General features: G+C 41.2%; 1 protein-coding gene across 2 annotated transcripts in view; it reads right to left on the reverse strand.

Annotated features, from left to right (window-relative positions):
• Positions 1-1894: 1894 nt before the first annotated feature.
• FNDC1 (fibronectin type III domain containing 1) overlaps positions 1895-23685 on the reverse strand; it is a 65790-nt gene continuing 43999 nt past the window's right edge. Inside the window, exons 12-20 of one of the 2 annotated variants that reach the window (XM_082758313.1) lie at positions 21794-21859; positions 19639-19800; positions 16892-17122; positions 15911-16019; positions 10196-10275; positions 8291-8320; positions 5921-6082; positions 5157-5279; positions 1895-3829 (exon numbers count right to left, since the gene is read on the reverse strand). In XM_082758313.1, the coding sequence (XP_082614439.1) occupies positions 3714-3829; positions 5157-5279; positions 5921-6082; positions 8291-8320; positions 10196-10275; positions 15911-16019; positions 16892-17122; positions 19639-19800; positions 21794-21859 (1079 nt within the window). In that variant the 3' untranslated portion in view covers positions 1895-3713. Of the gene's footprint in view, positions 3830-5156; positions 5280-5920; positions 6083-8290; positions 8321-10195; positions 10276-15910; positions 16020-16891; positions 17123-19638; positions 19801-21793; positions 21863-23685 lie in introns of both variants that reach the window. The other variant, XM_082758312.1, reaches the window with a different exon arrangement.

Here is a 23685-nt window from a genome sequence, read left to right on the forward strand (position 1 = left end):
CAGAAGCAGTGTCAGCAGAAGCTGTGTGAATCTTCTCTCTGTGGGGATCCTCCCCTTTCTCTGTTCTGTTCCCTCAAGGATTGCTCAGAGAAGACAGGGTTGGTGCAACACCACTCAGAGCCTGTGAAGGGACACAGCGTTCTCCAAGCTGGCGCCAAGGGCTTGGAGACCAGATGCAGATGTGGATTTGCCAGTGAGAGGGGCGTGGGATGAGAGCTAATGAAGGGAAAGACCCACCCCTCTCCCATTAGCACCGTCCAGAGCAGTACAATGTCCCCTGCCACACAGTGCAGCCACAAAGCTGCACAGCTATTTTGATGGAGCCAGGGTTTATCCAGCACACAGACACACTGCTTCTCCTGCTGCAGGGTGAAGCCCTGTCCCTTCTGTGCAGCAGCAGGGCCAGTGTGTCACGGGGACAGTGGGGACGGGAAGCAGGAAAGGGGAGGGTGGCCCAGAGATCATGGCACTGCCAGGGACCTGGGTGGGAAGTGGCTGCCCTGACCTACATGGCTTTATTTGACTCTTTCTGATCCCACCACCTTGTAGATAAACAAAGAGCAGTGTGCAGAAATAGTACTGTCTCTTCAAGGAACTTCCTACTATCACAGTAATGTGTTACCCTGCTCATTCTGGCTGGCTTAGCCTCACAGAAGATTTATGTTGGAGAGGATCAGTGTGCACTGCTCTCCACCCCTGCCCCCCAGCACTTCCCAATTCCTTCTCAGTTGAGGCTGTGGGAAAAAAATATGCCTTCAACTCATTATTCATGATGACATCCCTGAATAGGACTGTCCCACCCCAAGGCCATTTCCAGCAGGGGATGAAGGAAATAGATCTCTGTAGATGAGCAAATCCACCCGTGGTCTCTGAAGGTGAAAATGCAGAATGCATTGACTATATGGAGGGAACATCCATCTTTAAACAGTAGGCAAACCATGACTGGTGAAACCCGGTCCCTGCTCTTTCAAGTCAGTGGCACAAGTCCCATTCAGTCATGATGAAGACTGGGCTCTGGGCCAAGGCATGACTTTGACTTAATAAAAGAAAAAATTCATTTTATTATGGGATGTCTCCTCTAGAATCATAAAAAGCCACTGAATAATTTAGGTTGGAATGGATCTCTGGAGTATTCATATTGTTTACAAGGAACCCCAAGTCCTCTTTTGCAAAGCTGCTCTCTAGTCATCCCCAGTTTGTATTACTGCAAGGGGATATTCCATCCCATGTGCTGGGCTTCACATTCCCTTTGCTGAACTTCAAGAGGCTCCCGTCAGCTCATTTCTCCAGCCTGTCAAGGTCTCCCTGAACAGAAGCTCTACCCTCCAATGCATCAACCATTTCCCAGCCCCACTTTAGTATCAACTGCCAGCTTGCTGATGGTGAGTTCCATCTCCTCAGCCAGGTCATTATAAAATATTGGCCTCAGTGCTGGCCCCAGATGTGTGGCATTTATAGCCAGCTCTCATTTGGACTTTGCACTATTTTTGATTACAATCTTGTGAGTTTGATGACTCTCATTATTTTAAGCCTACTTTAAGGTCCCAAGCCATATGCCACAGTTTGACTACAAGGACACTAAATGAGGCCTTACAAAAGTGAAAGCACATGCACTTTCCTCTCCTTGTGCACATAGATCGTCATCTCGACAAAGCATATGATTAGGCTGGTCAGACATGATTTGCCCTTGGTAACTCTATGCTAGATGTTAACCATGTGTAAGGAACAATGTACTCACATGCTTCCAGACCCTTAGAAAAAGTTAACTGAGGAAGACTTTGAGAAAAAGTAACAATTTGTTGCTTTGTCAGATTACTTGATACAGATGATCAGAAAGGATGAAATAGAAATGGAACCATGTATCATAAGTTTATTAGGGAAAAAAGGTATATTTCAAGACCATATATTTGGCACCGTACTGAAGCAAAAGTATTTGAGAATAATTAAAATGTTAAAACCCAAATCACCATGAAAAATAAAATGCTCTCTAATCACTTTAGTTTATTTTCTCCTCATACAATTTACAATAACTACAGGAAGGAACTCAAAAGGTATTAGTGCTATACTAAATGTAAGTAGGAAGGAGAGTGAGAGATGGACCAGAGACTGGATCTGTCCCCAGTGTATGCTGCTACTCTCCCAGGCTGTCAGAATGGTAGAGTCTCACTAACATGAGAAAAGGTAATGAGATGTTACAAGGAAATGATAAGATCACAAAAGTTACTGAGGAAACCACTAATGCTAGATTGCCCAGAAGGACTACCAAAACACTACACTATTGCAAACTTCCAATGCCTGCTAAAAGTCACCTTTATAGCTTTGAGCCATGCCAGCTTTTGCTTTCTGAGTTGGGTAGAAGACATTCTGGTAGTATTTTAAAGGAATTGGATCCGAATTTGTCCCCAGGGTGGATCAAAGACAGAGGCACTTCCTGCTATTTGCATCTTGGGCTTCTTTTTGGAGGGCAAATAAGTTAAGGGCAGTTTCCCATTTGCAAGTTACTTGTCCCATGCCTCCGCACAGTGAAGTGAAAGACAATGAAGGAATAAAGGAATAAATAACTTATTGATGTATTTGTCATCAATGAGATGAGAATGGATTAAAGAAAGGTTGCACCTTATCTCAACCTATGAGCTTTTTCTTTTTTTTTGCTATCATATTTTCTCCCTGCATTTTCTTGAGGAGAGAGGGTGATGAGAGCAGCGTGGTGGACCTTAATTACCTATTGGTGTTAACCACCACAACAGCAAAGGACAGAAAGTTTAAAAATGCTGATAAACTGCTGAATAAGCATTTCTGCTGTACTATAACAGTGCCACTCTAACATGGACAGAGGGATAGATTCCCATTGAACATCCAGTCCATAGGCTGCCAAGGAAATGGGACACAGCTCTTTGATCAATAATTCAAATGTCAGATCAACAGTACTCGCAAGAAGAATACAGCTCTTTCCTTGGTTAATATATTGTGCATAGCAGTATCTCAAAGAATTAACAGCACCTTTTACATAAAAATTCCAAATATATTTATCTAGTGAACAAGAAAATATCTGCATCTCTAAGCAGTACTTCTGCAGATGTACAGTATTGTATTTATATAGATATATATAGATATATATATATCAAAGTGAATTTACACTGTGACCTGGTGATTAGTCCAGCAGGGGGTGAGCCCACAGAGTAAGTCTTCAGGAGAATATATTGCCTTTGGTGGGCGGCCAGCTACGTGGCATGACTGCATAGGGGAGCCCTGGTAGGCCAGGCTGGGCTGGGCTGCAGCAGCACCCGCCGCTGGCAGCCAGGGACAGTTTAGCATTCCATTCAGCAAGCACAGCATGCTTAGGTCGTTCCTGCAAGATATAAGAAACTTCCACATTTTCATGGCTAATACAGTTCTAGTTTTCACAGGTTGCACACATTGCAACCACTTCTCTGTGCCTTAAAGACCCAGAGAAGGAAGGTAGGACACCAAACATATATCCTGTCCGTGCTTCCAAGTGGAAATAAAGCAGCACCAAAGATTTAGGCTGGTGAAGTGAGGACTGTGTCTGGCTTCGCAGAGTTTTCTTGAGCAGTGGGTCTTCACAGGTTTGCTTTATTTCTGTGTTTTTTGTTTTTTGTTTTCTTTTCCGACTCAGCTGCTCACAGTCCTCTGGTAGATATCGTTCAAAAAGTGTGGTCAGCCTGTCCTGCCTACGATGGGAAATCAGACTGCTACCATTTCCCTGGGATAGGCACACCGCACTCATACCAGCCCACGTAGTAGTATGGTGTCATGTATCCAATGCGCCCGAAAGATACTGGCTCCTGGCGGTACTGGCGGTAATACCCTGTTGGGAAAAAAACACACGTTCACATTTCAAAACAAAGACATAGCTATTTAACTAAAGTAACAGATGCAGCAATAGTTAGTACCACACCCTAAATGAAAGCATACAAGCTGCCTGCTAGGAAGCCTTGTCAAAAGGGTACTTGTTACCCTAGGTATTTGGCCTAGATCCTTCTCCAATGGTTTAGCTCCGGTCTTTTATATTTCATGTAGATCTGATTGGTTTTACAGTTCAACATCTTTTCAACTATTGTGTAATGCTGTGGTCTGCCAAAGAGCTCCTGCACTGCACACCAAATGGTAGCTATATTTCAGCAGCATTTATGCAAACTGGTTTAAATATATGAAGGACTCTAGGGCAAAAAATACCATCAGATCATATTATCTCACATGGCTCAAGAGACTATCAGCAAACATCAGCTTTTCACAAATGTAAAGGTATCATTTCATGCAGTAAATATGGAGTTAAGCCTTTTTTCCCTCATCTGATAGCCTTTTTCTTCATCTGCAGAAGGAATGCAACTGCTTAAAGCATTAGGAGAGGCACAGCATTCTTCTCTGCATAGCTTGTGCACTGGAACATCTGAAACACTTCTGTACTGTGCCAATAATGTAATTTCTGTGTGCTCTCTATCTCTGTCTCCTAGACCTAGAAATACACATCTGGATTAACCATCCTTCTTCTGAACAGAGAAATGCAGTACCTCTCAGCAATGTATAAATATCAGTGACTATTTCAGTTTCTTCCTGGTAACACCACCATTAAAAGAGTATCAACAAATAACATGGAAACCATCAAAGCCAACTGAATAATTTATATCAATTGACTTATTGAAAAGATTGTCTGACTTTCATGATTGGGTTCCTTTTGTGGAGCAAGCCATCAGACTCTCAGCTATGTTATCTGGGCAGTGTGCTCAGGGGAACTCCTTCAAGGTGGGAATTTTCACTTGAAAGTAGATTTCTACCAAGCCAGAATAAATGACCCGCAGTCTGATGTTAAGTCACTAGATGCACTCTTATGTGTTTTGCATTGAATTGGCTGAAATACTACTTGCAAAAGCTGCATTTCCAGAGCTGTAGCTGTCCTTTGTGTCAGGTAAAAGAATTTCTGCTCCTCAACTCAATAATTCAGGTCTTATAATTTGGAAAAAGGTTTCATAGAACTGTACAATTTTTTTACTTTCTTTTTTCCTATTTTGTCACTGTCATTTATTTGCATTTTATGCCCTTCTTTCTTTTTCTTTCTGTGCCCTGCTCCCCACCCCTCAGTCCTATGGATGAGGTGACAGACTCCTTGCCAGCATCCTACTCTCACATCACCATACCTCGGATGGTGGGCAGGGCTTCAATGTACGACTGAGGTCCTGTTCTTCCATCCAGGTGTGAATCCACAAACTGGCAGTGGTCCTCACCCCGTCCCCAGCTATCCCCAATGCTATAGAAGGTGTCTGAAGGGTGATAGAGACAGATTATTAGATTCGGCGTTATTTTTGTTTGGGATGCTCTTCTACCACCAGTTAGATGTATATAGATGTAGAAGAAAGCAGAAGTAGCAGAAGTATTATGGTGACAAACATAATATCACCAATGAACAAACAGTGGCTGAAAATAGGGAGGATGCTACCTTCACATTACAGAAAGATAAATTAAGGAAAAGAGAAATATTTTCATAATTCAGTAAGGAACATTCCCCATTTTACAAGTTTATGGGCATTGCACAACAGGCTACAAGTACAGAGAATTTCAACAAAATCAGTAATTTCAATGTCATGTGACAGTTAAAAAAAAAAAAAAAAGGAAGAAAAAAAAGCCAATACTGTCAATTTGACTGTAGCCTCAAAAGCTAAAAACTAGGGACCACTCTCTAACATATGAGGTGGGCCCTGCTGCATATTGAAACTATATCTTTAAACTACACAAATGCAGTACAATACATATAGCACAGTAGCATAATCGGAAAAGCCCTTGAGATTATATTAGTAACCCCAGATCAACAACGTCACACAAGACTCAGTAAGATGTGAAGAAAGTGAGAAGATGGAGTTGACATCAAGTAATCCTACATTAGGAAAAGAATCTTGGTGCTTACCTTTCAGGTCATCACTGAGGTAAATCTTGTACCTTAAGGAGTTGCAAAGAACCACTCCTACAAACTTGCGGTACCAAGTTCGCTTCACATACTGCTTGCCACTGCAGTCTGAATAGGTGGGGTCATATTTGAAAGTGAATGGGATCCAGATAGGCTCACCACCTTGGAGAAAAATAAATAAATAAATCAACATTAAGGACAGATTTCAGCATTTTAGTCTGCATTTAGCTGAGGCTAATATCTCCTAACATGTTTTACAAGAGATGCTGCAGTACATTAATGCATGACATATATTCAGAAATAAATGTTGAAGAACAAATACTAAAAGAATGAAAAGCTAGTAACTTGCTTGAATCCCTTCTACGCAGTAGACAATAATAACTGTTAAAATGGTAAAAAATGGCTTCACATACAGAGTCTCAGTTTTAAATAAACAAATAGTCTTCCTGTTTTTGTTAAGACAGTTCTCTACCTCATGGTACTCAGTTTGTTTTCTAAACAGAGCCCAGTGGCAAGTCTGACAGCAACACTGGCTGAATACAGTCATTTATTTGCCTTTTAGTACCAAGTACAAAATGTAATCTTTTTGCTAAAGAACTGATGTTAAAAATTCTGCAGTGAGTAACAGCCTGTGGTGTGAAGTCTATTCTTGCTATTTTGTTAAAAAGATGAAATCAGAAACCTACTTTTCTGTTTTCTTTTCTCACATTACTTCAAAACAGATGAGGTTCCAGTAAAAGACAAGCAAGACCTTTCCTGGGGAACTCTGCCCAAAGCACTGCTGCAGAGACAACTGTTCAACTGTATCACAAAAGAGTAGATATTCTAATGGATTGCTTAAATGTTTGCTTTACACTAACTTTGAGATCATATTTTTTTTTGAAAAGGCTCTTGCACTAATGGATACAGAAAGAGACAAAAAGATTCCAAAGTGATAATTGGTATTTTTGTCTCTAGCCCTGCTTTTACTGTGCTGTTTTGAGGTGGTTTATAAATGAGAATGGAAGGCTTTTCTGTTAGTTATTCTTCCTCCCTCTCTCTGTGCACACGGATTGAATCCTGTAAACACTTGCAGGTGAGAAACAATCACTGATCAGTGATCCTCAGAACTCCACTGTTATGGAGACATATGTAATTGGCTGACTTTATGCAATTAGTCACATGGTGAAATGATTGCAGATTCCTGGACATGGCTTTTTCTTCAGAACAGAATGAACCATCTCTTTCTTGCATGCAGTATTATTGCTGTGAATAGTCTGCTTTCATCCACCACTTTTGCCCACCCCCAAAAATCTTGAAGGATTAACTTTGTGTTGTCCTGCAAGGGCTGAATTATCAGCTCTTCATGTCCACAGTTCCCAAAGTTCTGCTCTGATAGACCTCTTTTTGGTCTATCTTATCTCTACCACTGCAACAACATGAAAATATTTTCTCTTTGTCCAGTCTAAGCATAAAGTACAAAAGGCCATCACCTTCCAAAACCTCCTTTCCATGAACAGACCCCAAAAATAACTGTCAGTAAAAATCCTGAAGGTGACCGGGGGCATGGGAAGCCCACTGCTCTCAGAGGCCTCCCATACTGACTGCCAGAAGCAGAGCATGCTCTCCAATATCTGTACATTATCAGAGACAGCTGGGAGGACGTGGAAAAAACAGGCTAACAAGCATAACAGAAAATGGAAGGGAGGCAGACACTGGACATTGTTTTCATGAACAATATAGTCAAAAGACCTCCAGAACTAACCACTTTAACTGGTTAGGAAAGCTGACAGAGTGCAATAACCATGAAGTCTTTTTTCCTACTTCTCTTTTGAGAGCACACACTGCCTGGCCTTACCACTGCACACGTAAGCAAGCTTGTTCCTAGTGCCAGGACATGAGCTCGTCTGACTACACTGTGAACGTGCAATATGCCAAGAAGGATGCAGCTTCATGACATGTCTCTGTCATTCAGTTCAGTTACAAATCCTTGATTTTTTTTCTTATTTATAAGGGCATGATGAACAGCATGGAGGAGTGCGACAGCTAGAGACAGGAAAAACTGGTCACACTGTTCAAGCTATATTCGGGCAACTAAAGGACACAGAGAAGCAATACAGTTTGGTGCTTATTACTAAGCAGTGAAAGCTGTTGTACCAGGCAGAAGATGGACCCAAACCAAGTGCACGATCTAACATAACTTTACGAGGTTTCATTTCAAGACCAGAGTAAGGAGTCCTAAAATCTCTGGTGAATTGGCACAATGAACTAGTTTCCTGTCCTGCTTAAAACTGCAATTCCAGTTGTCTGTTCATATGCTTCTAACACTTATATTGTAACTGTTTTGCACAAGGTTTATACACTTCATGAAGAATATACCGGAACACTTACCAGGTGGTCTGACAATGAGGAGAGGATTATCTAGAAGAATGAAACAAACAAACAAAAAAGAATCTTAGTATTTTATTCCAAACCTTGTTTTATAATATGAAATATATAGTGTCACTCAAAAAAATGTCAGTTGCAGAGGAACTGCCTTTAGCGACGCTGTGAATGTAGGATTTATGTCTCCTTGATTTGCAGAGTTAAGCAGCATAAGCTACAGCTTCAGGCCTAACTTCCAAAAGGAAATGTAACATACCTTATGCATGCAAACCTTGGGCTCAAGCATTCATCATGTTTAGCACAGCTGTTTAATGGTATGGTATCACAAATATGTGAAATTTATCATTTTAACTCCTGTTGTCACAGTAAGTTTTGTGGCCACCTGGATTGTGCAGGGAGCACTGTCCAATACTTCAGGAGCTTCTTCGTGTTTGAAATACTCTCATTTTTAAAAAAATAAAGGAGGATGGAATAGATGTGGGATAAGGATAATGCATGAACAGTCTCCATATTCATTACATTGCCATTTCTGTCATCTCTTAACTGGCCTTTATTATACACAAAGTACCTGAAAAGGCATGGTGCTTGTGTACTGATGAGGGAAGATAAACTCCAGGGAGTTTTCAGAGTTTAATGAAAGAACAGCGGCTTTCTTTTCTCTTCAGTATGTTATATAGGCTAAGTAGTATTTTCAGTAAGCTGGTTGATCCCATGATGACACTCTTTATGGAGTATTCTCATCAGCTCAAACATCTCTATTGTGCAAAGAGCACTCTGGGCTAGCCATTTCTCTCTCTTCTGACCTGTTCCATCACTGTAATCGTATCATTTGGCTTTGGTTTTAGCAACTGCTTCTGTACTTCTGCCAGCTGGAAAGCCATCTTAGGCCACATGACAAGTGAAGAATCAGTACAAATAAAATTTTAATTTTGATGGATTTAACCTGTAAATAAAGCTCATAAGGTGGCTGATTTTGGATTGAAAAACTAGACATTCAGGGCTGCATACTGGCAGTTAGCCAATCAGCAAAACTCCCTGCATGATACAGCATGCTGTATTTGCCTTATGTTAAACTTTCTGCTTGGAATTATACTTCAAATTATACTTCAGATTGACTTACTTCTTTAAAAAAAAAAAAAAAAAAAGAAAAGAAAAGTGTGAATATGTTATGCAGGACCATTTACTTATCTTGCATCTTTGTCTTAATGGATCTACTGAAGCCAGCACTACAGGTTGATGTTGAATAAGGAAAGACAGAGACCACAAACCCCTGTGTAGTCAAAAGGGCAAAATTTGCAAGAGACAGTTGACCTTTTGCTCAAGTAAAGATTGAAGAATTTGCCCTCTATTATTCAGCAGAGCCATTTGCCTTTGGCTCAATGGAAGAAGCGATGGGTAAAAATAACTCATTTAACACACTATTTTTAGAAGGGGGTGTTGCCCTTGAGCACACTGTTAGCCCTGTGAAAGACTGGCAGGCTTTGTCAAAAAAAGAACGGAGAATTTGCCCATCTGATGGAACCATTGTTTCCTATATTTCTTCCAGAGACAACCACTTCCAACTGTTCAGCTGTTCACAATTAAGGAAACCAATTTACTAAACATTTGGTCAATCTATCAAAGACATTAAACTTCCCATTGCTTCTGTATTGTGGAACATTAGTAATTTTTTTGTATTTTGAATTTAACTTCTTGTTCCCTTGAAACTCACTTTGATGTCATTTATATTTTCATGGTGGCATTAGGAGCACATACTATTCTCCTAGCTTTATTGAAAAAAAGTAATTAAAAAAAAAATCTCAAAGTAGCAGGTTCAGGATAATAAACACAATACTCATGCTGGTTTCATTGCCCTCCCACATCTTTTAGTAGGAATTCAGTTCTGAGATGAAAATAAAAAGCAGAGTATACCAGATTCTGTGATAAATGAGACTGAAGAGCTAACAGGTCCATAACCAAAGGGATTCTTTGCCTGGACTTTAAAATAATACCTGAAACACAATGAGAGAAAATAAAATTAAAACACCGATTCCACTGCAATGCTAAATTATAAATAACACTGAAATAGGATGAGAATCAAACTAACACAATTCCAGTGAGTTCAGGTGTTCTTTGCGTTAAATCGACTTGGGTACTCAGCCAGGCTATGAGGTGGCTGTTATACACAAATTTCACCTTTTTGCAATTGCTAACATGTATTTTTGGATTATTTCTTTTTATCATTCTACTTCCAAGAACACACACAATTACATCCATTTTATATGAAAAAAAACCAATAGCAATAGACTACTAGAAAAATTTGGTAGGAAATAAATTTTGATCTCAAGAAGTTTTAAACTGGATTATCTCCTAGGAAAGCAGTGGTGTAAACTGCAAACTAAAACCATCAGATTGATATGAGATCAGACGCTAAGCTTTTGACCTTTCTTTAAAAACTCTAGCAGTATTGAGATTACAGTTCTTGAATAATATGATAAATTTTCACATGTTGACTCAGTGTTTTCCCAAAGTATTTAAATAACACGCTTAACTTGAAGCACATGACTAGCCACCAGAACTCAACTCATTGCTTGACAGAAGCATAATTGTTCTTACTTGGGGAGAAGAAAATGTGTAAGCACATTTTTATTTCACTTTGAAATATGATGATTTTCAGTTGATGCCTACCCTAATATTTATTTCTCAGATTAATGTTTTCTTCTTTCCCTCTTATCCTCTTACCCAGGCCAGCAGAAACCAACTAGAATGGAAGATTACTGTAAAAAGTTCCAGCACAGAGTTTTTTAGGTGCCTGTGTTTAGGTTTCCCTTTCTGGCATGGTTGCTCAATTTCAGTCTTGTAAAGAAATTAAAAATAAAAATAAAAATAAAAATAAAAATAAAAATAAAAATAAAAATAAAAATAAAAATAAAAATAAAAATAAAAATAAAAATAAAAATAAAAATAAAATAATAATAATAAAAGACTACACCTCTGTAACACCCACACAGCATTTGGATCTAGATTTAGCCTCCTATCCAAAAGCAGACATCTCCAAGAGCATCCCCTGTGACCCACAGAACTGTACAAGACCTTAATCGTGGGGACAGGTGCCACCAAGCATTGGTTACCTCCCATGGAGTAGCAGCTCTGACAAGCCTCAGCTGGTGAAGGGGAGCCCTGTTACAAACATCATCCTTATCCTGCACAGAAAGCCATCAGCATGGCTCTGCTTGCACAGCCCAGCCATGGGTCACACTGGGCTGAGACAGGGGGGTTCATAGCAAACGTGGGCTGCCATCCCCTGGAAGCTATTGCCACCTGGCACGGTTTACGAACAAAGTGTGGACACAATCCACATTAAAAGCTTTACTCTCCTTTTCTTCACTTCTGTCCACAAGAAATGGTAATAGCCCTTCCAACATAAGAGTGTAATGTGTTGCTTCCTGTCATGTAAGACAGTCCTGCTTTGCCACCTACCAGACAGCAGGAAAATTCAACAGGATCCAGCTGAAGGAACTTTGCTGTTTCATGTCTGCCACTCAGGGTTTACAACATGCACTTTGATGTACCATTAGATGTGACTGCTCCTCAAGGACTTCACCACAGACCAGAACCTGGAGGCTGGCTCCTGACATGAACCTCTCCAGCCAAAGTGCTAAGCACATACAAAACTAATCCCACTGGCAACAGTTGAACCAGCCTTGTGGCAGAGATTAATCTTTTTTTTTTTTTTTTTTTTTTTTTTTGCTTCATCTCAGGCTGACAAGATGTGCAAATAACATGCAGTTCTTCAGCAGAAGGATGGCAGTAATTTGTAAACTAGAGGAACTGAAATATTCTGGGCTTCATCTGTGGCAGGAGCTTTGCCTTGTACCTGTGCCAGACCTGAAGCACACACACGATCAGATCCTCTGTGGGACATGCTCCCACTCCTGCATAAGGGATCTGTCCCCTGTCCCTGCTGCATCCCTCAGCTGAGGTCACAAACCGACTCCACTCCTTTCTGCAGACAGATCTGCCTTTCATTAACCACTACGTGATGCTCAGAAAGGAGTCACAGCTTTCTTGTAAAAAGAAAAACATCATGGCAAAAATAAACTACACAGAACAGTGACATTTAGCAAGGCTATGTTTTTTGCTCATTTCTCACACAAACCTTTCACTGGCAGAAATCTTGGCCCACAGTTTTAACTATTGGCCTTGCTTTCCTGACAGCAGCTCACAAGCACTCAGGGTGGCTGGAGAAAGAGCAGAGGAGCAGCAAAAAGCCTCCTGTGCGCTCCTGTACTTCTGGCCAGCAGAGCACGCAGCTCGAGAACTGCTTTAAACCCCTGCATTGCCAATGCTCCGATGGGACACCCGCACCAGGGGCACAGTCATGTTTGCCAGCAAGAAAATGCAAGGCTTTCAGTACGTGTGTATTAATGCTAGGGTCAAAACATTCCCATGAGCTACACAGACACCATGCTCCACATTTAAAACAGGAGAATTGAAACAGGAGAAAGCAGCCCAAGAATCTGCTACTCAAAACACATCTACTTCAGTGGGGAAAGGCAAGCAGTTTTGTATTTAAGGCTCACTGCAGTAACTGATTGCCTATGTAATCAGGGCAACTGTACATTCACGTGTCCTATTGCATACATAAAAGCCCATCTGGGACACATGATTGTTCAAATTGCCTGCCTGACTGGAAAAAACAGCAATGGAGTTATGAGTGTATTTCTCTTCACTAAACTGGAAAATTAGTTCCTAAGCCTTTATGTATACAAGAAGCCTGCAGTAGTGCCAGCGAGAGAGCCAGGACTCATGACTTGCTGACCCGTGATTTAGCTGCAGACCATGCTACGATTGCTGCATTAAGTGAATCAATAAAATAATGCAGTCAGGATATATTTCTTTCTCAGACATGATAAATAAGAAAGAAAGTGCCAAAGCCTTTCAAGGTCCAGGAGTCTGACATTTTCATTAGTCAGAATCTTTATTTGCCTAACAGCTGATGAGTTTGCCAAGAAATCTCAAATCAGTATAACGCAACTGTTCTCCATCACATAAATACATGAAGAAAATTTGCAATGTGTGACTGTGCTTTGATTACACTTTGCTTAGCCAAACTTATAATAAATTGTTAACAACAGGCATATAAGAATCACAACTGCATCAGATGCAAGGCCACCCGCTTGTTTATAATGCAGACAACAAAAAAGCTTTTCTTCCTAAAAATAAGCCTCCTTTGAGATTTTATATACCACATCTACTGACATGTAAAGAAGGGACATAATAAACTGTAATGGAGCAATGAATATGGGATATTTTGATTCATTTAGGTTATATGACTAATCATATCACCATACCTGTCACTTTGAGCAAAATGATTTTATGACTTAATTCACTCCCCCCTGCTGGAAATTAATAGCTGGCGCTCACATCTACAAAGGGAGATCATCACTCAGCGGATGGGTGAGGGAAGCAGCTGTTTTTAAAAAGATTCATTATCCACAAATCATTTCTCCAGCCTCTCAGGAGGCATGAACTACCCCCCAGCCCTGCAGTCCCATCAGCAGCTGGCTGAGATGGCAGGACATGCAGGCAGCATCCCCGCCTGCCCTGATGGGGACCACCCCAACACCACGGCCACCCACTGGCCAAGGGGAAGGTGGGACAGCTGCTGTGGAGACCTCCCTCAGTGCTGGATGAGGGCCACGGTGGCTTTGCAGAGGGTACACATGGAGCAGGTGGCTGCTGCTTGCAGGAGAGGATCCAGCATGCATGCCTGACCTGGCTGCTGGGAGGACACCCACAGGGGTTGCTGCCTCCATCAGAAAATGGACTAGCACCACATATATCAGGAATATCTATACTAAATATAATAATAAGACACTAGAGCAGTCCTGCTAGAGGAGTTTCCTGCGCAGTTGTTGACAGGTATGTGCCCCTAGGTCCACTGCCTGCATGAGATAAGGATTTCATCCACATCTCACATTGTCTCTGTTGCTCTGGTGACACAGAGCAGGTGGTTGTAGCTGGTGATACTTGTTGGACACTCCGCAGCTTTGTTTTAGTGGAGACACAGAAGCCCCCAGAGACAGAAGTTCTTACAATTGATCTGTTTGAAGTTAGCCCTGATTAAACCTCTGACAGCCTCCTGAGAAATGCTCTGCACAACACTGGAATTGGTAGCAGCACTCTGGGCTGAAAATAGCCCTGAAGGGAACAGAAACTGAGTGGACAGGGAAGAAGATTTGAAGAGACATGGAGATATGGTGGCAAAGGAGGGTGTTCTGAATCAGGAGGCTAACCACTGTCATAAGGCTCTGCCACAGCTTTCCTGCAGTAAGGCAGGAAAAAGCCTAACCATTTTCAAGGAGTTTGAAATGTTTGTGAAGAGGATTATAATGTCTGTGATTGCAGGAGATTGGATTTAGTGAGTGAGTAGATGCTTTCCAGCCCTTTGCATCACTCTCCTGTGATGGCTGAGAGTTAAGCCTAGGGAAGGGACATTGTCAAGACTGCTGTTTTTAAGATTTAATACATTCACATGGCCCAATAAATGGCTTCTGTACTCAGTGAAGCTGACCACAGTTTTGCTAATGGAAAAACTACTTCTCAACTGGAGGCTAGACCGGGTCTCAGAAGAAAACTTATCACATGGGTTAAATTTAGACTTCCGTTCTGTTTGTAAAACTTAAACACCAGGCAGACGTTTTCCAGGACATGTTGACAGCTTCAAGACTTCTTTGGAGCTGACTCCTGACGCAACACCAGCCTCTTTCTGATACACAGCCTGCACCATGGATTGCACCGCTGATAAGCCCTCATGGGACGCCCAGCACTCAATAGCATCTCAATACAGTAAATCTGACTTAATCATAGATTTCTCACTAAATGCATTCCTAAAGCAAACATCAAATTTTTAGACTAGCTTCTGATATGCCATGTTTTCTTAATTAGGATGGGGTCCTTTCCAAGTGGTTAAGGAGTTATTTTTAAGACAAAAAATATGCAGTCAACTCGGTCTGTGGATTTGGAGAATGTAAATGAGACTGGCTGATACACACAATTTTGCTGTTGAAAAGAACCCTCCTTCTCCACCACAGACCCCACATGAAGCCTTTTTTCTTTTCCACAGGGTGTACAACAGAAGCCAACGGATTACACTGTTCTTCAGAAAGAGGCTAGGAAAATAACGCTTAGAGCACACAGATTTTGTTTGAATCTCCCTGCTTTAAGACAGCCTTAAAATTCAACTGGGGAGTCGCAAGGTTCATGGATATGCACGAACCTATAACCTTGCTGGAAATGACCTCATGACATCACACCACGGCTATACTTTGCATGCTCTTCCCCTAGAATTTGATTCAGTTATGCATAAGACTAGAAAATGCATTTTTAAAATGAGACTTTTTTTTAATTGGTATGTGCTTTTATATACACAAACACATGGACATGTACACATAGTCATCTATTCCAGGGCTAACGTGGTAATATACTGGATGTGCGATTCATAAAACTTTTTCTGTCAAACAGAATGAATAAAATCTAGATCAGACATAGATATTTATACTAAGGCCAAGAGAAATGATTACCAATTTTCAAATCTGTTTTACTTCCCTAACATAACTGAAAAAGAATGGATCGAATCCTTACCGTGTGTTTGGTTTCAGGTTCTCAATTGGCAAATGAGTAGTGCCTGCAGTCCTGGTTGACCATTTATTCTTCAAAAAGTCATCGTAGGATGCACTGTAAACCAGATAGCCTGTAAATGGGAAAGACAGAGAGTTGGGAGGGTTCTAAACATAAGTGAGTGATAGCCCAAGCCATATTTGCCATGGTAGATTTCATGTGTTAAAAGGAGTGTAAACATCTTTGAAAGTGTGTCAATGCCTAACTGTCCTGGAAAATCCCAGGCTACAAGAATTTCCTGTCATTAGCCAATGATGATGGTGGTTTACATCAGAGAATGGTACCAATATGCAAGTACTGATTTAGAACACAGCAAAGGCAAAACGATGACAGTCAACTCCTTCACTGCTTTGAGTGGCAAACTGTGCAGAAACTAATACAGTTAGAGGCCCTGTGGCATTTGTTTTTTTCATTTTTAGGCAAATTATGCCCAGTAAGGTACTGGGGTACTGGATCAACAGCCTTGAAGAATGAAACGCTCTGGGACAGACAGCACATGGCCTGTTCAGGGGCAGCCTTTTCCCTTCCCAACCTTTATCGCTGCTTCAGCTCTGCCAGCTCCCATCCCTCTGCCATCATCGTCATCCACAGAGGTAGGCAAGAGTCCTTAAAAACTGAATGTTAGCACCAAGGCAGTGGCCTTTTCCATTGCTTATTTCAGATCTTTTGGGTCTGCTGACAAATAGGGATTGACTCTTTTATGAAACATTTTGTTTTTTTTTTATTTACTCCAGTGTTTTTAGCAAGTTTTGAGATTCATTTCTGAACTCAGTTTTTGGATCTCTGTGGCTCTCTAAAGGTCAAAAGACATTAAAGTTTATGCAAATTAATACAGATGCTTGACACCCCTCGCTCCCCACCACTTGATATCCTCACCTTCCCCACCTCACCCTCAGGAAAACAGCCCCGCACCCCCAGGCACTGGGGCCGCCCGCTCTGCGGTACCTGTCACCATGTCTCCTCGAGCAGGTTTGGCCCAGTCCACGATGACAAAGGAATGACAGCCTTCTACTGCCACGACAGTGATGTTGTGAGGAGCTTTGAGGGGACGCGGCTCTCTCTCCTTAAGGTCATTAGGGATGATCTCGTCAAGGCTTTCCACCTGGAAGTGCTCCAGGGCCTCTGTCAAGGAGCAGGGCGCTGCTGGATCTTTGTTTAGGTAGGTCACATAAGGAGCTAGAGGAGACAAGGAAGGGTGGCATTTAGTTAGAAGTTTGTAGACTCCACTGAGTAACACAAAGTCTGACAATTTCCTGAAAAGAAGAGAATGAAGGTTTTTTGTGTGTGTGTGTTATTTTTATTTATTTTTTTTAACTTTCTGGTGCTGTCCTGAAACTTCTTAGAGTGTTCCTACAATTGACTTGAATTTTAGCACCAGGAAAAGCATACAGTAACAAATAGCCCCCATGACTAGGTTTTTCCTTATGTTTAAACAAGATTTCCTGTGTTTCAGTTTGTGCCCATTGCCTTCTGTCCTTTCAGTGGGTACCACCAAGAAAAGCTTGACTCCCTCTTCTTTCATGCACTCATCACATGCTTAGGCATATTGATAAGGTCCCATCAGCCTTCTCTTCCCCATGTTGAACAGTCCTAGCTGTCTCTGTCTCTCCTTGTAGGTGAAATGCTCCAAACCCTTCATCACCTTCATGGCCCTAGTGAATTCCTGCATCCCTGCCTAGCCCAGCCACTCTGACTGGGCAGCTCTGGCTGCCCAAACTGCACATAGTTCTTTTTACTTTAACGTGACATGTCCTGGATTGGTCCCAGGCCAGTCCCAAAGGCTTCCTTGCACTATGGCAGTATGCATGACCTAAAGGAACATTAAAATAAACATAGCTGTAGAGAAATGACTGGTGTTCTGTGTGCCTTCTTCACCCTTTCCTTAGCTTACGCCCCTCAAACCAGACTCTTGCACTTGATCAAAGGAATTTAGAAAGGAAAGCTAAGATTTTGGTGGTCTCCAAAGACTCACATTCAATTTGACTGATAAGCAAGGGAAAGTGGGATGCCAATATTCAGGTCTGCCCCACACTCACAACTGTACGCAGTTACTCAAAGAGAGGAGGACAAATTTTGCTACAAGAGGTAGAAGGGAGTGGTGTGATTGCAAGACCACCTCCCCACATTACCTCCAGCTGCTCTGGGAGGCTGGGTGGAAATGTCACCTAGCAGGGAACAGACCCCTGCCCAGGCCTTTGATCAGCATCTACGACTTTAACAGGTCCTAGTGGCTGGCTCTTACACAAACATCCTGATGCTGGGTTGAAACAATGGGTTGAGCGAGAAGAGCAATTCCAAGGTGAAGTCTGACCACTTACAGGAAGCAATTATCACAGTGATCCCATGAATATTAAGGGGCTGGTAGTCATGAGTTCCCACCTTCCAGGCACCAACTTGTGACTTCTACTTTTAGAACATTTATGCTGACCAGTACTTTGGCTCCGGAAAAGATTGAAGCATCTTGTTATTGACTTAAATGTCACAATAATATCCAAAGTAAGGACTGTAACGTTTGCCTTTGGAAATGTTTATTCAGTTGCAATAATACAAACCATTGAAATGATAATATTTTTTTTTCCGTAGTGCCTTTAAATGTTCATAAACCAACATTTCTTGGTTTATCTTATTGGATTTCATGTCCTTAGGGATTTTTTCCAGATCTTGCAACGAAGTTAATTTTAGCCTCTTTAGTTAAATTAATCAAGAAGCACTGTCAGCGAGGGTGCTGAACAGAAACATTGTTAAACTATTTGGACAGGGAAACTGAGGATACACTGGAAAAAGTCTGGGCAAATATAAAAACAAATATTTTACTCCAGCAGCAGAGCTCCACTCTAAGCCACATGAAGCTTGTAGGTGTTGGAATGTAAGGCAAGACGTGAATCAAAGTTGACTCTCCATCCACTGAACTCACATTTGAAATGCCAGGTGAGCCAGGTTGACGTCAGTTCAAATGCCAGAGGTCTGTAAAAGGCTGCTGTGGGGCTACCAGTGTGGACAGAGGCTGGAGTACAGTGCCCTAGCACCTCAAAATCCCTCCAGTCTGACCTCAGGCTGCTTCTCTGACGCAGAAGCAGAGCAGCTCTGAGGTGAGAGCAGCAATGCCTACCTATGCACTTGAATTGCTCAGATATGCAGGAGCGACCCTCATCACTCATGCCAATATACCATGGGTTCCTTCCCTCTGTTTCTTCTACAGAGAAGACATATAAATAGCAAAGCCAAATTTATCTCTGTCAGTTTTACTAAGTTCATATCTAAAACATTATTTAGGTCTTCCAGTGGACAGCTCACACCTATGTGGAGACTTGCATTGACTGAACTACCAGTGTGAATTAAAAGCGATGCAGCTGAGCTGAACTGAGCACCAAAGCAGACACCCTCGCTTTCTTCCTAACATCAAGCAAACTGAACGTGATGCAGAATATAGAGCAGAGCATTCACACTGGAAGAGTAGAAAGAGGTTTGCAGTGCTTCAGCAACATCAGTGAGCCCACACACAGACACACAAGTGTCAAAGCTATGAAGAAGTACAGGTGTTTGGGCTTCCCAGGTGGCAGGCCTTACAAGGGCCACGCATTAGTCTGTTGGATATGTCTGTGCAATGACCTCAGCATAAGGGCTGACCCTCCCAAAACAAGAATTGCTTGCAGCACAAGTAGCAAGATACATAAAACAAAGGATATCCTTACCAGTGAACCGTTTCTTCCCAGCAATATCATATTCTGACACAGGGCCAGAGCCAACAACACTAGTCTCTGGGTAGTCTATTTCTGATTCTGTTGTTGTAGAAGTGGTGGTGGTAGTGACAGTGGTGGTGGTTGGTGGCAAAGTGCTCTCAAAGAACTCGTAATCTTCAAAGGAAACATAAAATGAAAATGTTAGCCTGCTTCAACATGAAGCTCAACTTTTGGCTCAACTATGAGAAGGGAAATATTTCTGTTACCAGACACAACCCGAAAGGAGTGCTACGCATCCTCCCACAGCTGCTGCACAGTCCTTATGGACTCATGGTCAATCACACCTCAGTCTTGCAAGGGCTTCTACCAAACTGATGGACAGCAAACACAAATACTAATGCCAACGGTGGTTGGGACCTCACTCACACAGGTAAAAAGGGTGACAATAAACAAATGTATTCACATAGCCATACTATGAATGCACTTCATCTGCCACCTCCCCTTACAACCCCCCAGAAGAAGACAGTATAGTAACCAAATCCCTGGTCATAGCCCTCAGATAAGGGAAGCCCAAATAAGGGAGATGAGGGAATGAAAAATGTCTCGTTAAGAAATCTCTGCATTGCTCTTCTAAAATCTTAAAGCTGGTTCATATTACTCTTAGACTTTCCTGCAACTTAGGGGCATGGAGGCATGAATACTTGCCATCCATGGTCCCATTAGGGAAAGTAAATTGGCACAAGTGAACCTCCTGATATTTGGTCCTCTTTGGTATTCAGTCTCATTGAATCCAGTGCTCAAAGCCACTGTGCTACAATACTGACACACAAAATAAAGGAAAAGAAGCATTTGTCATCCCTGCATTGTCCTATTGTACAGGCTATGGAAACTCAGCTGCCTGCTTTGACTGTTTTCTCCTAACTGCTGAAATCTGTTTTCTGTAGGTGACCTGCCCCTGAAGGGAGCCCCTGCAAAAGAACTGCACACTGAGTATATTCCACTTACACTAGGATATAAGGAACGTGCTTTGTGAGGCTCATGCAGTTCTAAGTTCATCTTCTCCTTCCCACATTCTAAACGTTAGACTCAGTATGAAGCTATCAGAATAAAAAGCAGAAAATTCTTGGATATTTTCCTTACAGCTGCTGAACTCTCTTTTACAAAGTTCTCTCTCTCTCTTTTTTTTTTTTTTTTTTTTTTTTTTTTTTTTTGGATTGGTTTGACTTAAATTCCCAGTACTGCATCCACAAAGAATAAACTTTATTATTCTGGAGCCATAAATTCTACTACAAAGCTGATACTAAAAAACTTTGAGTTTAGCAGAAGTCTGTATTTATCTGCTTTAATATGTGGGAGTAGCAGCAGAAATCTGAGGAATACAAGAAGCAGAACACCAGAAGTCAGTGGTGACATAAAATGAATACTAGTTCCAGTAATTTATTATTTGCATTCCCTGTGCAAACTTATAATTAAACACTAGGATTTGAAGCTTCTTCTTAAGCTAAGTTTTATGTGTCCTGACTTATAATAACAAGAAGGCATGAATTATAACTCCCTAAAATGTTTCCCTCTTCTACTTCTATCTGTTTTCAGATCTCTTTAATTTAAGTTCCACATGGATTCAGCAGACTAATTATTTTATATGTAGGTGATCTCATTCAGTATGAGAAAGTTTTCTGTCTAAATGAAGATTACAGATCAAAAAAAAATAATAAAAAATTCATAATGCTGAATCAATAATTCATTAGCACTCTAGTGATAAAAACTCAAGTTTCCAGGAATCATATAATACTTTGATTTTCTACTTTAAAAGAATCCAGTGGCTTTGGGCTGGAGTTAGTACCAGACTTTCTCTTGTACCAGAGAAAGTCTAGCATTGAAGCGGTGAGTGTATGAACCAGCTCTGAATGAGATTTACTTCCAGAATAGGTTCCTCTTAGATTGCAGGACTGACAGAAAGAGACCCTCATGTCCAGAAACAGTAGCATTTGCACCATGGCTCTTCACGTATGTCACGTGGCTCTGGAAAGCTTTTTCAGCTCACCATTGCTTACTTAAGCGCCTGTGCAACAACCTGCCACCCCAAACCCAACTCCAAAGAAAGAAAAGGGGAAAACGAAACACTAGAAGATGCTACTTGCAACAGATATCTAGAATTAAACAGTACCATCATCGTATATCACATATGCCTCTGGAGTTGCTGTCACATCTGACTCCAGTCCTGAGAATGTGTCTACTGAAGAAGAAAGAAAAAAAATTCATGTGAGAACCCAATAGCCTCATCCCCAACTCCCTAGTAAAATACTTCTGGAATAAAGTTTAAAATAAAATGTTTTATTCAGTTGATTTATAAAGAAATAAGACAAACACTAAGTTTCCAGATAACACAGTGACAGTCCCCTCTGCTCATTTAGAATAACAGATCAGTAACTAATCACAACAGCCAGGAGTTTTGCTGGGAGAAAATTGGTCAAGAGCTACTACTAAAAATTGAGGGTAACGCACCTTCCAGGGGCTCCAATCTGTGCCCTGGGAGTTTTGGACCAAAGGCAGACTGTCCGCAAGTACATCATGCTCAAGTCAGGATTTGACAATGTTTTATAGTCTCAGGAGCAGCAAATAAGAAATTTATATACTATATAAAAATATATATCCAAGAAATTCAAATAAACATAAAACTTCTATTCAAATATCTTTTGCAGGGCAATAAAAATCAAGCAATCCACAGAGCCATGCTATTTATAGACTACGTCAATGCAGTCCCAAAGGAATGGATTTGTACAAGAAGGCAGTTAGTGTTATATCTCTCAGGGTTTTACTTTGCACTAGCTCTACTTCCTGTGTATCATCTCAATCTCTCCGCAGGTCATGTATCCAGTATCTGACACACCAACCATCAGCTACCTCATCTTGTGAATTCTGGAGACTTCCTGCCATGCTCCAAGAAATACATTTCTCCACATGTTATTATGGGAAGCCAAAGAGTACACAAGGCTCAGGTTAGCCATGGAAAGGAATGCAAAGAAAGCAGAAGTTTTGTGCTGGAATCCATGGCAGGTAAAATCGGAGGTCTCCAATGAAACGTTGGGGTTGAGGAAAGGGTAGTATACAAACACAAGCAAGAGAAAGGCAGCATTGACTATCCAAAATTTGGTAATGTTTCTGTAAAAAAAAACTCAATATGAAAGAAAAAAATGATATTTTTACTATACCATTACTATGAACATTACAAAATTTCAACAGCCAACTGCAAATAACTTATAAATATAATCTGAATGATACATTTTTATTTTGCATTTTTTTTATTTAGAACCAACAAGTATTGTACAAAGACTAACGTTTTTCTGCTGCAATCAGTTTCTTTAAAAACAGCTCGAATCACACAGCAGCAATTTTAATTCCAAAATAAGCTATGAAAACACAGGAAATTGGTTAATTCTTGCCAGACTTTTGTATAGCAAAATCTGACATTTTCTCATGGCAGACTTCTGCAGCCTGTCTTCAGGAGATCAGCCACTTTAAAGCCTCTTTGCTTCTCCAAGGCTAGATCCTCTGTGGATTTCTGCAGAGCTTCTCACCCTGTTAGCTGGTATCTACCACTGTCTGTAGTGTATGCACTTCTCTTTGATTACATCCAAGTAACCAGGAGGCTCAGATATACAAAGCTGAAGTCCTTCATGCACAGATTTCAACTTATTCACACCTATTAGTTAATCATCCCTCATCCACATAAAATCCAGTGTAAGTAAATAGTATTTTCTATTTCTGTGTTAGTGCAGCATCTTCTATTTCACTGTGTTTCTTTGGCATGAGCTGTGGCACAAAAGCAACAGGGATACTCCCCATATTACCTGTCATTTTAATTTTCTCCACATAAACCAGCTGCAGTCCTCCAGCTAGCTCCAAGCACCCTCGCTGCAGCTTTTCAATTAACCCTGCCCGTACCAAGTGAAGCTAAGTTTTGTTTGCCATCTGTAAGGATGGCAGATGACCCAAGAACCACTCGATGTTCTCACATGAAGCAAGTGGTTAAGGATCGACTTCTAATCTTTGTGAGAT

This window comes from Aythya marila (genome assembly GCF_965140915.1).
Source record: "Aythya marila genome assembly, chromosome: 3".
In the NCBI taxonomy this organism is placed as follows: Eukaryota; Metazoa; Chordata; class Aves; order Anseriformes; family Anatidae; genus Aythya; species Aythya marila.